This window comes from Malus sylvestris, chromosome 4 (genome assembly GCF_916048215.2).
Source record: "Malus sylvestris chromosome 4, drMalSylv7.2, whole genome shotgun sequence".
Taxonomy (NCBI): domain Eukaryota; kingdom Viridiplantae; phylum Streptophyta; class Magnoliopsida; order Rosales; family Rosaceae; genus Malus; species Malus sylvestris.
The window spans coordinates 3,623,945-3,641,660 of NC_062263.1; the positions used below are offsets into that span (position 1 = coordinate 3,623,945).

The 17,716-nt window shown below is 42.5% G+C and overlaps 2 protein-coding genes across 18 annotated transcripts in view; one reads left to right on the forward strand and one right to left on the reverse strand.

Annotated features, from left to right (window-relative positions):
* The window catches only part of LOC126618426 (disease resistance protein RPV1-like), a 90,503-nt gene that overhangs the window by 33,804 nt on the left and 38,983 nt on the right, over positions 1-17,716 (forward strand). For 2 of the 15 annotated variants that reach the window (XM_050286491.1, XM_050286490.1), the window contains exon 2: positions 6,723-7,221. The exons of 12 other annotated variants lie outside the window; for them this stretch is intronic. In XM_050286491.1, the coding sequence (XP_050142448.1) occupies positions 6,723-7,221 (499 nt within the window). Of the gene's footprint in view, positions 1-6,443; positions 7,222-17,716 lie in introns of those variants that run through there. One more of the 15 variants, XM_050286494.1, reaches the window with a different exon arrangement.
* The window catches only part of LOC126618435 (uncharacterized), a 74,215-nt gene that overhangs the window by 14,659 nt on the left and 41,840 nt on the right, over positions 1-17,716 (reverse strand). The window lies entirely within an intron of this gene.

A 17,716-nucleotide genomic window follows, 5' to 3' on the forward strand; every position in this document is an offset into this window, starting at 1 on the left:
AGGAACAAGACGGTGAGCTTGGTGAAGGTGTGTGGATGAACCATTCTGTAGAAGAAGCTACCTGAGAGACGGAAGACCGAATGAGAGAGATGTACCCAAGGTTGTTATATGAGTATTAAGTGGTTTAATTGGTTGTGGGAATTTCGGGGACGAAATTCTATAAGGAGGGAAGATTGTCACAACCCGTCCCGAAGGTTCATTTGTCGGGAATGTGAATTGACGGGATTGCCCCTAGTAAGTGCTAAGGTATGTGTGTGTGTGACATTATTTGGTTTAACTTCATATAAGTTTTGGAGAAGAAGAATGCAAATGAGATGGATTAAAAAATTTGGTTTTGTATAATTTTGTGGTTAGGAAGTAGATGAATTGGATGGTGGGGATTTGAGTGGACCACACACACTTAAAACTCCCTGTTCTCTCTCTCTCTTCCTGTATCACTCTCTCTCTCTCCTCCCTCACGATTATTCCTCTCTCTCACCCACATCATACGGACGGCAACCACAACCATCCAAAACTTCGTGGATCGAAGCAAATAGGGTAAGAATCTTCACCCTCTTGAAGTTTTGAGTTGATTGGTGTTAGTTTTAGGACGTAGAACCTTCAAAAAACCCCTGAAACCCGAACCCCAGTTTTTGAGTACTGTTCATGCACACGTGAAATGTTGTGTTTCAGGGAATTCTAAGCTTATAGTGAGCTTAGTGAGGTCCTAAGGAAGCTCGGGGACGTTCGTTTGGAAGTTTTGGAAGTTTTGGACGTCGGGATCGTCGAGTTCGACTTTGGCCGGTTTTGTTTGAATTTTCCCGGTGAGATTTAGTTGTTTTTAGAGCCTTAAAGTAGTGTATCGTGATTCTACATGTTTGGGGCTTCAATTTGATATAAAATACGAAGAAAATGGTTGAGAAACGAAGGAGAACAAGGCGTTTGAAGTTTGGCCGGAAACCGGCCGCCGGAAAAACCAGTCCGGCGAACCAAGGTTGGGGGTGATGCGCGTGGTGGCGTGTGTCCCCGTGCTTGTCCTGGCGCGTGGGGGCGCGTGCAGGCTCCAAAAAATTTTCTAAAAGTTCCTCGACGTCCGTGACGTCGAGTAGGTCATTGTGGTATATTCATATACCCAATTTGAGCACCGTATGAGAAGTTATTAAGAATTGTTGGTTAGGTGCTTTAAATAACGTTTTATAGTTTTCGCATTTAGGTGAAAATGTGAATTGACGATCCGACCGTTGGATCGTCACCAAATTTTGATGCGTTGTAATACGTAATATTTGAGGATTATAGGAATTTACGGATTGGGAATCCGATTTGCGGATCTTTCGGAATTGGAGTTGTAAGTCCATATTATAGAATGTTAACCGTCACTTAGTTTTGTTAATTGACGGAGATCCGACCGTTGGATGGTAATGAAATTTTAGGATGTTGTCCTAGAGATATATTGTGGACCTCTGGAAGTTATGGATTTAAATCTGAGTGGCAGATCTTCCGGATCGAATTTCGTAGTGACGTATTTTATATAAGTTATATATTCTATCGATATGAATTCTGAGGTTGGATTTGATTATTGTTTTAGGCGCCGATCATCATGACGCCTTGGAGTATTGTGCTAGGGAGTTGTAGGGCGAACTCCAGGTGAGTGGGCAGTATTTTCTGTTTATACCTATATATTATTGAAATTCCCAGAAATTGAGTTTTAATGAAAGTATGTTTCTAAAATGCCATGCATGCATGATATGAATGATATGAGTTATATGAATTGATAATTGATGCATATATATATGTGAATTGACGCGGTGGACGCACATGTGAGTTTTATTATTATTCAGATGAATTATTTGATATGAATTGCATTGGAAGCTCATAACCTGCACTCTAGGTGATAGTGCTTATATTATTATTCACCACACCGCACGCTCGTCTTGGATCCAAGTAGGTGGATGTCGTACAGACCATGTGAGGGTTCCGACATGCTAGTCGTACAGATCACTAGATGTGATTCCGACTAGTGGGTGACCTTAGTTATGCGCGCTGATGATTGATGAGAGAAGCACTAGAGCGTATTTATACACCTGTCATCGTACAGACTACTATATGTAGTTCCGAGTGACGTGCAGAGTTGGACCGTACAGGTCACCGAGGTGACTCTGGTTGGATTGGATGTTGAGCTTTAGAATCAGCCGTACAGGACCACTTCAGGGTCTCCGGTTGATTTATTTTCACCTGATTTATATTGATGCATCTACATTATGTTTTTGGACACTTGGCATGGCATATTTTTTTTCTGAAAAGTGTTAAAGGATAGTGATTTGAGATATTCGCTTATATATATGGTTTTATATATACTATTTATGGGAAAGTATACAGGTTTTTACGGCGAGGGGTTAGAAATGTTTTAAATGAAAGATTTTCGAAAAGCTTTGTTTTGCTGACCCACTCAATTTTGTTTTGCGCCTCTCCAGGTTCAAGTTAGCAGAGCTTTGGTGGCCACGAGGAACCCAACGGCGTTCTGACAGAATTCACAAAAGTAGGACTCACCCTCGGGGGTTTCCATTTTAGTAATTGTATTTTAAAAGCTTCTGAACTGTGTAAATGGTTACGTCACTCTCACGTGACGGCCAGCACGCCCTCCTTCGGGACGGGGTGTGTCACTACAGAAATGGAGAGTTCGATTAAGCCACACAATGAAAATCTAATTTGGTATCGAATTCGCTACCCACGAGATTCGATTCTAAGACCTCTCACTTACAAGTGAAGATGAATACCATGAGACCGAAGTACTAAGTGGCATAATAATATTTTTTTTTTAAAACAAAAACAACAAAGTCACTCAATACTACTGTTGGTGGTATTACTCTTCACTTGGAAGTGATCTTGGCTTCGAATCTCGTGGATGGTGAAGTTGATACCAAATTAGGTTGTCTATTATGTGGTTTAGCCGAATTCCCCCTCCTCTTCGTGTAAAAATATCGATGTACTCAATTAAAAAATAATAATAAAACCAGTAAATATATTTAATAATTAATTAAAAATAAATAAAATTACGATCATTTTTTACAGTAAACGTGAGGAATGCTAATGTGTCAAATTTAAAAATAGGGATGTGCTATCCACACACCCATTTTTACTTCTCACACACCCTTCTAATTTCGGCCGTCGGATTGGATGAATTGAAGAAGATCAACGAATATAAATAGGGATGTGCTATCCACACACCCATTTTTACTTCTCACACACCCTTCTAATTTTCGACCGTCGGATTGGATGAATTAAAGAAAATCAACGGATATATCCGTCAGAAGTGTCAAGTAGAATTTGGGAACTCAGCTGAGCAGTCGGTTCACTCTAGGATTTGGGTAAAACCTCGATTTCACAGTCCCTTTCAATCGTTCATACATTCATCATTGTATGATCTTTCCTTCTTCCCCAAGGCTCAAGGCCCCTTCCCATTGAGTTATTGAGTCCTACACAAATTATCATCCTTTAAACGCCATTAACACTCAAAAAGTGGAGCTTCTGCAAATGGGTTTCTGAGTTTTTAGCTGGGTCTTGGGTTCGGCCAGTTGCTCTTGCCTTTGGTCACTTCTACAGGCTTTTCATCATCTGAGCTTGCCAAACAAGGTTCGATTTTTCTTATTTTTCTACTGTCTATGTATGTTTATTTCAATGCGAGTAAGCAGTTGGGTATGTAATAACTGCAAAGAACAATATAATCCGTGATTGATTGCTGACGAGTAAAGTCAAGGTCCATATTATGAAATTAGGCCTAATCGGATAAACGGTTTCCGTGGTCATAAGGTATTCAGATGATAGCCTATGTGGTAAAAAAATTCGGATTTAAACCCTTGTGGTCACAGTCTGTTAGGATTTAAACCCCTATGGTCTAAGTCTGTTAGGATTTATGTCCTTCTGTCATTCCTCCATTAGGTTTAGGTTGGCAAAATCGAATAAATGATCCCCGTGGTCATAAAGTATTCGGAAGATAGTCCTTGTGGTAAAAAAAAATTCGGATTTAAACCCATGTGATCTAAGTTTGTTAGGATTTATGCCCGAAACTAGAGGTTTTGTTATTTATCCGCTAAGCTTACAGGTGGAACTAATAAATCACATAATTCATTAAAATTCAAGATCTAATAAATCAAATAATTCAAAATGCCTTTATAAAATTAACGAGTTTTTGACTCCCGAATGTCCAACCGATTAATTAATTATTTATAACATATTCTATTTTTCTTTGACAAATAAGACAGTAATCGTTGGCGTTTTCCCAGAATTTTACGTAAACCTCTCTGAGATAAATAGTTTTTTTTTGTGTAATTATAAATGTGAAGTCTTCGTATCTTATTTGTGAAACTAACTATTTGAAATTCAACAGATCCTCTGTTTTCGTCTTTTTCTTCTTGTGAAATAACTGAGATGAATAATTTTTTTTACCATAAACTGAAATCTTCTCTCCCCCCTCTTTTTATTGTAAGATATTTTTTATTGATAGATACTCAGAGAAACTCTGCTCCACCTGTAAGCTTAACGAAGGAATGACATAACCTCTAATTTCAGACATAAATCCTAATAGACTTAGACCATAGGGGTTTAAATCCAAATTTTTTCTACCATAGGGGCAATCTACCGAATTTCTTATGACCACGGAAACCATTTATCCGATTTGGCCAACCTAAACCTAATGGAGGAATGACAAAAGGACATAAATCCTAACAGACTTAGACCACAGAGGTTTAAATCCTAACAGATTATGACCACAGGGGTTTAAATCCGATTTTTTTTATCACAGGGGCTATCATCTGAATACCTTATGATCACATGGACCATTTATTCGATTAGGCCTATGAAATTATATTGTTTCTGCATTTTCCCCGACCTTCGCAAAGCCGAGAGACTTGTTGACTTGGAGACGTCCTTTTTTTTTATATTGTTTCTGCATTTTTTGGAACATTGACTGTCATCTGTTATTTGATATATGTTGTTGGATTGGTGTTGTGACTATGCTTACAAATTTGGTTTTATGAGGTTTAATTACCGGACGCCAAAAGCTCAGTACAATTACATTAAAGTAGCCCAATAAGGTGGGGATAACCAAAGCCCATTCAACAAAAAGGAAGGAAAAAAAAAAAAAGAATCCTAATCTTCAATTGCAAAGGCTGACAGTTGTCGCCTCCATCACCTCGCCAGCGACAACAAGGGTAGCACCCAAAAAAAATTAATTTCGCGTTGTATTCAATGAAGGTATTCCAATGCAAAACAATTCAACATGCAACAAAAACTGCTACACCGGAGAAGAGCCAACAGATCCGGACCACAAACACAAGCCCTTGCAAGTAGAACAAAAAGCCAAAACAAATGGTAAGGGATGGGGCTAAAGGGGCATCTAAACACCTTCGCTTTGATAAAAGCCGCAACACGCTTGGGCCCTAATTTCATACATGAATATTAAATCCCTTGTATATTACTTTTCTTTCTGATTCCAAGAGTGTGTCTGGAATCTACTAATACTCTATACATGAATGCCATTGAGTGCGTTTGGATTCCCACACTTTGTTAAGTTCCATTGAGTGCGTCTAGATCGCTAGATTCAGTTCGGTTCCAATTATGTTCGTTTAGAGTTCGGAATCCTACTTCGTGTCTTGTGTGTCAGTTCTATTCTATTTCATGAGTGCATCTGAAATGTGTAACATTATAATTTGTTAGCTCTTATGTATTCTTTCTATTTGATTTTATGAGTGCGTTTGCAAGGTGGAACGTTGTGAGTCAAGCTTAGGTTGTTCTTTTCTCCTTTTTGTTTTTACTTAATGCGCGTCCCACACCACCCAATCCCACCCCACCCCAAAATAATTTCTCCCCACCTTGGGAACACAACCAGCGACTCCCCGAATAATTTCTCCCCAGTTTGGACAGCCTCAAACCAACTCCACCGCATTTTTGGGTCAAAAGCAGCCTTTGACTCTAGTCATCATCTAGCCTATAGATAGAGGGCCCCACAAGTTACCTAAAATATAAGGAAGCATTTTTGTTCAACATCATATAATGTGGTGTATGCTCATCATCTTAGTTATAATCATGAGATGAGTTTGAATTTTGAGATTCGTGAAATGGATAAGCACAAATCTCAATATTCAAACTCATCTAACGGTGATAAATAAGATGGTAAGTATATACCACACTAAATAATAGTGAGAAAAAATGCACTCAAAATATAAATACTAAAGCCGTATGCATCGCTCCTGAGAGAAAAACAAAAGCCATGTGTTGCGTCCTGGCACCTCGGCACTGGTGTTGGTGATTGTTTATTGCAAATTGGAGCATGAAGCTGCTATATAATTTATCAATACAAATTGATTAATATGATGTCCATCAATGTTTCATCAGCCTTTGGCCTTTCTTCACGCGTGAACGCGTTGAATTTTTGTCCGAGGAAGGTAAAGGTGCTTGAGTTGGGGTTTTTTTTAATATTTCTTCTCTTTGATGATTTTCTAGGAAAGCCTGAGCACCATAAAATTTTCAATAACTTAATAAATCTCATTCATCTCAATTATCCCCTTCTCCTTCTTTCATATATTATCAAGCGCTCGCTTCTTTCTCTTCTTTTTCACTCACAATTTACAAGTCTATTGTTAGTTCCTTGAGAGAAACACAGAAACAGATGGAGTGTATCATGACTATCTTGCAGATTTGCTGCAGATGGTTAACATTTTCTTCTCCGTCTTCTGCTGCTGGTGGAGATGATGATGATGATGATGGTATTGAAGCTAATATCCCCCCTCGTCGGGAAAAGTATGATGTGTTTATCAATTTCAGAGGTGAGGACACCCGCCTTGGTATTACCAGCCATCTTCATGCTGCCTTACTTCAGAAGAAAATTGAAACCTACATAGATTACAGACTTCAGAAAGGAGAAGAAATCGGACCTGTCCTTCTAGAGGCAATCGAGAAATCCACGCATTCGGTGATCATTTTCTCACAAAACTATGCTTCTTCCACATGGTGTTTGGATGAACTCGTGCATATACTCGAATGCAAGGAAAGATATGGCCAGAAGGTTATGCCCGTATTCTACGACATCAATCCATCTGATGTACGAAAACAACGCGGGAGTTACGCGGCTGCATTTGCTCAACTTGAAAAACGTTTCAAGGATAGTATTGATAAGGTGCACAAGTGGAGGCGTGCCTTGAAGGCTGCAGCCGATCTGTCTGGGTTTGATTATTCAAACAAACATGGGTAAGTAACTCATTCTTTAACTTGTATAAAATTAATATAATGTCTTTGCATAAGAAATAGATTAGCATGCACTTCAATTAACTTTTCGAATTTATTTACAACAACCCTGTTTACGCATATTTACAGATTAGCATGTACAATCATATTTACAATTCTATTTACACATATACTAATTAGCTTTTTCGAATTTCCGTGATCAACACATAGACTTTTTCTTTGCCCTCATATGTATGCTTCTATGCTACAAATTATAAAATAGAAGTTGTTAATGTAAATCAAAGACATTTTAGTGAAGATGGCGGAACAAAAGTGTAATTATTGAAGAGAGGACTCTTAATTGCTAAAAACAATTGAATACTCAAGTGCATTCAATAAATAATATACGTTAAAAACAAATATATGTTGATGTACGAATTTAAGTGTACCGGGAGGAAAAAATAAAATTTCTTTTGCTCATGAATAATTAAAACTGACATATGTTAAAACGTACATATGAAAAGAAAGTGGGCTTTTCGAATTGTTCGTATCACATTTTCTATCACAATTATTTGCATCCAAGTATGAATAAAAGTTAACTAATGTGATTATTTTCATCCTATTGTAAATGGAAATATAAACTTTTATTTTGCTGAATTGTAAACTGGGAGAAAAATATGCATAAACGTTGAAAAAGATTTATAAGATCTTAAAAAATGTAGAAAATGAATAGCAATTACCCTTCCAACTCAACTTGTAAACGAAAAGGAGGAAAAAGTAAACCAATGACTGGGTTTTCATTTTTTGTGTCATTGCTCTTATCATATTTGAAACAAGCAACCAAACAGCATATAATAATTCCAATTTCGATCCACCCATCACAATCCCTGACCTGAAACTTATTACAACTCTGGAGTATGTACTTCTTGAAGAATATGAACTTATATATATATATATATATATATATATATATATATATATATATATATATATATATATATTGTCACACCTCGATCCCGACATACGTCCAGGATCGACACGTGACACACAGACATAGCGGACATCTTAACATACGTACAAGCTACGAAATGAAATACTAGAACTAATACCTCAAAATAAACATGATAGTGGACTCTCCCCCTCAAAATATATACAAATCTGTACACTCAAAATACACAACCCTCATTAGGGCCAAGACATGACCATAGGCGCTCAAAATATAAGTTCCAAAAGAAATAATACACAGAAAGATAAAGGGGCAACCTAATCACTCCAAATCTCTGATCTTTGCATTGCCACCCCCACCAGCTCCTTGTAAATCTACTCAATCTTGTCACATGTACAATCAGTGCCTAGAGTTTGCGCTAACGTACCATAGCGAGTCCGAAAAGCTATCTTCCCTATGTCCTTATCTCGGATCCTCAATTGATGATAACCAATCCGCAAATCTAGCTTACTAAAATACTGAGTACCTTGAAGTTGGTCAAACAAGTCATCAATCCTCGGTTGAGGTACTTATTTCGCATTGTCACTCTACATCCTTATTAAGCTCACGATAATCGATGCGCAAACACATGATCTATCTTTTTTCTTCACAAAGAGAATGGGAGCACCCCAAGGTGAAACACAACCTGTGGAGCCAAAAATAATCAAGAGACGACACGAGGATTTTTGGGCAGAAAGGACAAAATTAACCTTGAGGAGCACCGGAATTCCCACGCATGAGTAGTGGACAATATCCCACAATCAAGTCAAAAGTGCCCAAAATAGGTATTTAATCAAAACCTATTGTGGATGCAAATTTCTTCCTCCTCGATCTTGGACGATTTTGCACCTACAAAACAATTAACACCTTAGGTTAAGGCCAAGAGCCTCACGCGCCCACGATGAATGGGGGGGCTTTGGCCGAAGAACCTCCGATGCCAAAGTTAGAATTTAGAGAGAAAGAGTGTTTAGAGAATTTTGGGATTTTTGCCAAAGTGTTGGAATTGGCTTTTTGGTGAGAATGGGAGTATATTTATAGGGATAGGAGGTGGCTAGGGTTTTTAGGTTTAATTTAGGTTTAATTAGCCAATTTATTTGGCTATTAAACATAAGATGAATGTTTTGCTGGTTTTTGAATTTATTGGGTAATAAAAAGGAAGAAATGGTGAAAAAGGTAGAAAAAAGTGATGGATTAGGTTTTGAAATGGGGATAGCCGGCCATGTGGTGTTTTAGGGTTGAATTGGATGTATTTTGTAGTTATTTGGATATAATGGATGGTTTAATTGACAATTAATGGGTTAATTAGGCAATAAACCCATTAATTAGCCAATTAACATAATTGAAAAGGAATGTTTTTGGGAATTACCTTGTAGAAAGGATTTGATGAGATGGACTTTGAATTGTTACCTATTTTGGGCACTTCTGTCTTGGTTGAAAGAGGGTTGTCCGCTGCTTGCGCGTAGGAACCTCGTTGTACTGCAAGGGTATTTTTGTCCAAAAATCCACGTGTCGCCCTGTGAATATTTTTGGCTCCACAAATGCCCCCACACCTGTTGGGCTGCTCGCAGAAAAGGGCAGCAGGTGTAGAGATCTTCTTGCTTTAGGAAACTTAGGACTGCTTCCTATTTTGATGTAGATTCTCTTTTTAATAGGAAATTAGATCCTTCTAGGAAAGGGAAATAAATTTCTCTCAAAGCCTATTTAAATCCACCTTAAGTGGGTTATTAAATCAACTTTGGAGAGCGATTTATTCTACCCTACAAGAGAGAGATAGCTCAGAGGATATTTGTTCCCCCTCCTCTAGCAATCTTCTACATCTTGCCCGTGCAAAGGACCGTCTTTCGTTGATTTCTTCGTCTTCTTTGTGGATAGTGCTACCGCGGGGCAGCCGTCGGGGTGGTGCGGCACGTCGGCTGGCATGGGCCAGGAGTCGACTCGGCATGGGCCGATAAGGTATTGTGGCAGGGACCACTGCTTTAAGCTGCTCGACTTGGCTAGAACCAAGGGCAGCTTGTGTGGCTGGGAACTCGGATTGTGGCACTGGGGCGCAGTGTTAGGCAAGTCACATGGCTCATGTCTTTTTAGGCTTTTGGACATGACTCGAGCTAGGCTGGTGATTGAGAGAAATGAAGAGGTTGCGAACCTCATGAACTGCTGGAATGTTGGGTTGAACTTCCCTGCTAGGTACCACGAATGACGTTGGCTACTTTAACTCTTTTCGTCAGGAGAAACGTGGGCTGTTCCCAAAAGATGAGGGGAATAGGATCAAAGCGGATGCACTGGCTCGTCCAATCATTGTTGTGGATCCTGCTGCAAGTGAAGGTGGGAAAATGGATCTTCTCTGCTTGCTCAAGAGATGCCGGCTGAGAAAAAACCAAAGACTTCTTTCGCTGCTCATGAGGGTCCGCTTGCTACCAAGAGGTATGTGATTGACATGACTTCTTCCAATGGGAAGAAATGTAAGGCTGCTAGATCTGAGCATGTGGCGTCTTCCATGTTGAGAATGGCTAGTACAATTGTGGATAAGATTACTCAGCGTAAAGGTTTTATCATGCCCCCAGTGCCGAAGTATGTACCAGGACGTTCTTTGGGAGCCAAGTCCGGTTCACCTTTGTAGATACTTGCTATTATGAAGACTGGTAAGGTGGACTTTGCTGCTAAAGTGGCGCCAAAGCCTGCTCCCTTTGCTGCTGAGATTGATTCGCCTCAGATTCAAGATCTTAAGCTTGCAATTTCTGAGCTTCGTTTCGCTACTTATGCTAAGAAGAGAGTGGATGAGCTGCAGCGCGTCCGTGTTAGTCTGCTTAAGAAGAATGAGCAACTGAAGGGTGAGAAGGATGGGCTTGAGGTTTTAAGACCTTATCTATTTCTCCGGAATACTTGCTTGCTTTTACTTTTAAGGCTTCCATTGGTGAAGTAGTTGGAGAAGTTAGTGCCCAGACTGGGGCAGCCAGGGGTGAAGCGTCGGATGATGCCGCTGCTAAGAGCGTTACGGCTGTTGAAGGTGTGGCGACCGAGTAGTCGTGGGATGTCCAAGCTGCTGTAGTGTAGTATTTTAGGTAGCCTTTAGGATTTTCTTTGTTTTTCCTTGTAGCTTTTGTTTTGCTTGAACTCCTTCGGCCTTTGCTAGTTGTTTATAAACATGTTTTCCTTCGTTTTTCTTCATCTTCACTTCTTTTGTTCATGCCCTAACCTTTAGACTTGATAGACCAGTGGCAGGCATGCTACTTTTTTATAAGCAGACAAACTCGCGTAGCCTATGCAGCCGTAGGTGTTGGTGTAGAACTTTGCAAAGTTGTTAGCCATAGGGTTGGCAGCCGGATGCCTTACTTACAGAAGCAGACAAGTCCGCGTAACCACTAGGCTGTTAACCTTGACTTTCTTCAATTCCGTAGGTTGCGTAGCAAGTATCACAACACTTTAGGACTTGGTGTAGGTTGTTCCGCGCTTGGCAGAGGTGAAGCTTATCGACTACGTAGCATGTCGGCAGTGGATAAAACTTCGTATATGTGTGCTAGCTTGTTTAACCTTTCACAAGAATGTGCGGTTGTATAAGTCTAGTGCGGCTTCACTGCTCGAAGGGCAAGCCGTAGGCAGTCTTCCGGAATCCGTAGGCTACCTTAGTGCACTCGGTAGCAGCTTTAGGATTCCAGGGCAACCGTCTATCGGATGTACTGCGTAATGTGCCCTCTCCGTCTCTAGGGCCCGGTTCCCCACGGATTAGGCCAAGAGACCCAAAATCCTTCAGTTAGCTAAGCCTTGAAAAAGACCATTGCGGCTACTTCTAGGAATCCCGGTGCAAGCCATCGTGCATCTAGTTATACTAGGGCAGCCAGGCTCATCCACGTCTGGATATTCGGAGTGTAAAGTTTATCCTCCCGTCTTGGAGAGCTGACCCATATGGGTGTCGGATAATTGGTTTACCCTCTCGCACTAGAGAGCATGGTTGGTCCCTCGGGGGGCGCAATTCCTGCGATGAGTCCCTAAGAAGGGCGCAGTCTTCTTTTGAAGTGCATGAGTGATTAGTTGTTGTAAGCATGCAGTCAAGCCAAGTTGTGATTACTTCTAAATTCCTCATTGAAAAACGAGTGAAACGAACAAGAACTTTAGTTGTAAGGTAGGAACTGCATAACAACTGGATAGTCCTCAGCTTGTGAGGTGGTACCCGTCGAGCTTATTGAGTCTTCGGGTTTTGATGTAGCGGGAGGTCACACTTGGTACTTCTTCAGATTGTAGGCCATCCATTGCTTTTCAATCTTTTTGTCGCTTCATGGTGGCGAGGGTGTAATTACTCTTGCCCCCTACTCTGCTGATCTTGTACGGATCTTCCCAGATGGGATCCATCTTTTTGGAGCCTTCTCTACCGGCAGTGATGAAGGCTTTTCTGCGCCGTCGACATGCAAATGCCAGAAGTCTCCATCGGGTGGAGTAGGCGCAGCTAGAGTGTGCTCGGCTACTTCTGAGGCATCGTTAGGCCGCTCTGTTGCGTCACCTAGGCTTGGCGTGAAGGCGCAGTAGGGAGCTGTGGAGATGGGGCCATGTCATACGCAGCAGGAGATGCTCAACTGCCGGTATTGGGCCACTCTAGAGTTGAATCATTGAGCAAGGGTCGGCTAGGGCCGTGTGATGCGCAGCAAGAAATGGTACTCAATTGCCGGTACATGTTGCTCCTATGTAGAATCTTTTAGGGTGACGAGGACAAAACTTGCTTTCGAGTGTGTCCTTCCAATGTTGCGTTCGTAAAAAAACTTTACATCTGCCAGGGTCTACGCCTTTATCGTCGCGCGTCTGGATTGGGCAGAATAGTACGTCATGAGGATGATTGCATGCGTTTGAAAGTAAAACTTGTGCTTCTGGGTTGCAACAACTATCGCCAAAGTTAGCTTTTGAATTTTTAATAACATCGAGGAGAGCTTTTGAACTGTAGAATACAGGTAACTGTGGAATATAGGTAGTCGGGCCCCCATCTCTTCTCGCATGATGGTAGAGCTTATTGCTACTTTAGATACCGTCAAACATGTGAATAAGTCCTCCACTGCTTCTAGGGAGGTGATGTTGGGTACTTCTTCAAGTCGTTGAATGTGCATTGGCGAGCCTCATCCCAAAGTGCATACTTCTCTGCCAAAGCAAAAGAGTCTGCCAGAGTTAGATTTTCTTTCATGATCAATTTTCCGAATAGCGGGTGGTCTGCTGGAATTCCTTTTTGGAAGGCTGCTCTAGCTATCGAGTCGTTGCATCCGACTATTTTTGCCTTCTCTACTTTGAACCTCCTCACATAGTCGCAAAGCGACTCCTTTGGGTTCTTCTTGACGTTGAACAAATGATCAGACTTTTTTTTTATCGAGCTATAGGATGAATATTCTTTGGTGAAAACCAAAGAAAGTTCGTAGAAATTCCGGATGGATTGTGGCGGCAGGGTGTAGAACCAATCTTGCGCCTCGCCTTGTAGAGTGGTGGTGAATATCTTGCACATGAGATCATCGTTGTTTCGATAAAGGATCATTGCGCTTCGGTAACGCTTTAAGTGTCTCTCCGGGTCTTCATCCCCTTTGAAAGATGTGAAATGTGGCATGCTGAACTCTCGTGGAGGCTCTGCCTGCTCGATCTCGTCCGTGAAGGGTGACCTGCTTATGTTGGTCATGTTCCGTCGTAGTGCCTCGTCGGTGACCTCGTTGCGTTGGAAATCATGCAATCGCTTGGTCAAGAGTCTCTCTACTTCTTCCTGAATTTGCCTTTGTTGGGGTAGCGGAGCTCTCGGCTGCCCCCAGCCATGACTTGCTGGTCTAGGCTGCTCTTCCATGTGTTTGGCTCGTCTATGCCGCAGATGCAGTGCATGTAGTGCGTTCCTAATAGGCGAGCGAGTTCTTCGCAGGCTGCTGGTTGAACTTGAGCTGGATTGAGTGACTGCTTCTTTCCATCCGTCGTGCTGCCTACTCTGATGTGAGGTGGATGATGCTCCTTGTGGGCTTAGCCGCGAATGAACACTTTGTCCGGAAGGTTGCTCATGTTGACTATCGGAGTGTGACCCCAACTGTGAATGTATGCTCATCTGTGGGCCTAGTCGAGAGTACACGCTCCTCCGCGCGCTAAGACGGGAGTATACGCTATCTCGGGGGCCCAATCGGGAATGTACACTGCCTGAACGTTCGGCTCGTGGCTAGTCGAATGGCTGCTTGCCGGGACGCTGCTGGAAAGGTTCGTTTGCCTTTGTCCTACTTCGGGATACCTCGTCCGGGGCACGTTGGATCCCGATGCGTTGCAAAAGTTGATTCACCAAAGTTGTCTGTTGTGCAAGGGCGTTCGTTAACTCTATGACTTGTAGAGACAAGTGTTGTTCGCCATTTGGATTGGAAGAGTTTGGAATGAATGCGCCTCGTTGGGCAGTGGAAGGGTGGTAGACTCCGGGCGCGAGATTTGAGTTGGGAAATGTCAAATCTGCGAAAAAATATGGTGAGAATGCCACCGGCTCGATGGTAGGTCCGAATGGTTGAGATAGTCTTGGGTCAACTTGGGCTGCTTGGAAAGCCACTGGAGCAGGATGGGCCGTGAGAGTGGGCTGCTCGTCAGGAGCATGCTGGGTCACGAGAGCAGGCTGCTCGGCAAGAGCAGGTTGGGCCGCGGGAGTGAGCTGCTCGACGGAAGCAGGCTGGACCACGGGAGTGGGCTGCTCGTCGGGAGCAGGCTGGGTCACGAGAGCAGGTTGCTTGGCAGGAGCAGGCTGGGCCACGGGAGTGGGCTGCTCGACGGAAACAGGCTGGACCACGGGAGTGGGCTGCTCGACGAAAGCAGGCTGGACCACGGGAGTGGGCTGCTCGTCGGGAGCAAGCTGCTTGGCAGGAGCAGGCTGGGCCACGGGAGTGGGCTGCTCGACGGAAGCAGGCTGCTCAACGCACGGTGCATGTGAATGCGAGGCTTGGGCTTGGGTCCACGTAAACTTGGATGGCACGGCTTGGGTCGTGGTCTTGGTACCGTGAGCCTTGGATGGCACGGCTCGGGCCGTGGTGAAAGCTCCATGGACCTCGCCACGAATGGCTACCGAAGTAGCCACCGCGATGGTTCCCATGGTGGCCGTGGTGAAGGCACCATGGACCTCGCCGTGGGTGGCTACCGAGGTAGCCACCACGGTGGTTCCCATGGTGGAAACTCGTGGTGGTGATGCCGCTCCCCTTATTGTCGCATTTTGCCTCACGGATCTCCGCACTCCCATTTCTTGAACACTAGAATTTTCACTTATGGAATTTTCTAAATTTCTAGCCATTATATTTTGCTTATACGTTTTATCAAAGAACCTTTGCAAGTAAAAAATTCTAATAATAAGAACGTATGAAAAATATTCAAATGGACTAGAAAATAAAGAAAAAACCTTTTTTGTGCGAGAGTCTTCTACTAGTATGAATTTCAACTCTCAATGAAAGCACCAATTTGTGGATGCAAATTTCTTCCTCCTCGATCTTGGACGATTTTGCACCTACAAAACAATTAACACCTTAGGTTAAGGCCAAGAGCCTCACGCGCGCACGATGAATGGGGGGGGCTTTGGCCGAAGAACATCCGATGCCAAAGTTAGAATTTAGAGAGAAAGAGTGTTTAGAGAATTTTGGGATTTTTGCCAATGTGTTGGAATTGGCTTTTTGGTGAGAATGGGAGTATATTTATAGGGATAAGAGGTGGCTAGGGTTTTTAGGTTTAATTTAGGTTTAATTAGCCAATTTATTTGGCTATTAAACATAAGATGAATGTTTTGCTGGTTTTTGAATTTATTGGGTAATAAAAAGGAAGAAACGGTGAAAAAGGTAGAAAAAAGTGATGGATTAGGTTTTGAAATGGGGATAGCCGGCCATGTGGTGTTTTAGGGTTGAATTGGATGTATTTTGTAGTTATTTGGATATAATTGATGGTTTAATTGACAATTAATGGGTTAATTAGGCAATAAACCCATTAATTAGCCAATTAACATAATTTAAAAGGAATGTGGTTGGGAATTACCTTATAGAAAGGATTTGATGAGATGGACTTTGAATTGTTACCTATTTTGGGCACTTCTGTCTTGGTTGAAAGAGGGTTGTCCGCTGCTTGCGCGTAGGAACCTCGTTGTACTGCAAGGGTATTTTTGTCATTTTTGTCCAAAAATCCACGTGTCGCCCTGTGAATATTTTTGGCTCCACACCTATTTCATCCATTTTCTCCACAAGGTAACCCCCAAAACATTCCTTTTTAAATTATGTTAATTAGCTAATTAATAGATTTATTAGCTAATTAATCTATTAATGGCTAATTAAACTACCAATTAACTACAAAATACACTCAAAAACACCACAAAGGGACGACCACTTTCTCCCCCAATGAGGCCCTCCATGCCTTATATATACTACCTCATTTTCTCTAAAAAGCTAAGTTAAAAACTCTTGCAAAATTCTCCAAATTCTCCAAACACTTTCATCTCAAAATTCTAACTTTGGCATCGAAGGTTCTTCTCCAAACCACCACCATGAGTTTCCCCCACGGGAACCATCGCGGTGGCTACCACGGTAGCCACCCGCGGCGAGGTCCATGGTATCACCACCACGGCCTAAGTTGTGCCATACAAGGCCCACGACACCAAGGTCACGGCCCAAGCCAAGTCACTCCACGCCCAACGCGTTGCCAAGCCGAGCCTAAGCCTCAGACCCACATGTGCCATACGCTGAGCAGCCTACTCCCATAGCCCAGCCTGCTCCCGAGGCCCTACCTACTCTCGTGGCATTCCAAGTACCCCAAATCGGTCCAAGATTAGTTAAACCATCCCGGCTTCAAATTTATGGGCATACAATTGAACCGGGAGCATTTTCACCACGTTTCTCTACGGATTTGACATTTCCCAATTCAAATATCGAGCTCGGAGCCTACCATACCCATTGCTCAATGAGGCACATTCCTTCCAAGCTCTTCCAATCCAAATGGCGAACAACACTTGTCTCGACAAGTCATAGAGTTGACAAACGCCTTTGCACAACAAACAACCTTGGTGAATCAACTCTTGCAACGCACCGAGATCCAATGTGCCTCGGACGAGATGTCCCAAAGTAGGACAAGGGCAAACGAACCTCTCCACCAGCGTCTTGGCAAGCAGCCCATCAACCAGCCACGATCCGAGCGTTCTGGTAGTTTACGCTCCTGCCTGGGTCCTTGGGATAGCGTATACTCTCGTCTTAGCGCGCGGAGGAGCGTGTATTCCCGATCAAGCCCATGAACGAATATACGTTCACGGTTGAGGTCACACTCCGATTATCAACATGGACAACCTTCCAGGCGAAGTGTTCATTCACAACTAAGTTCGCAAGAAGTATTATCCACCTTACATCGGTGTAGGCAGCAAGGCAGACGGAGAGAAGCAGTCACTTAATCCGACTCAAGTTCAACCGGCAGCTTGCGAACAACTCGTTCGCCTACCAGGAACATGCCACATGCACTGCAACCGCGACATAAATGAGTCAAACATAGGGAAGAATGGCCCAAACCTATAGGTCACGATTAGGAGCAGCTGAAAGTTCCTCT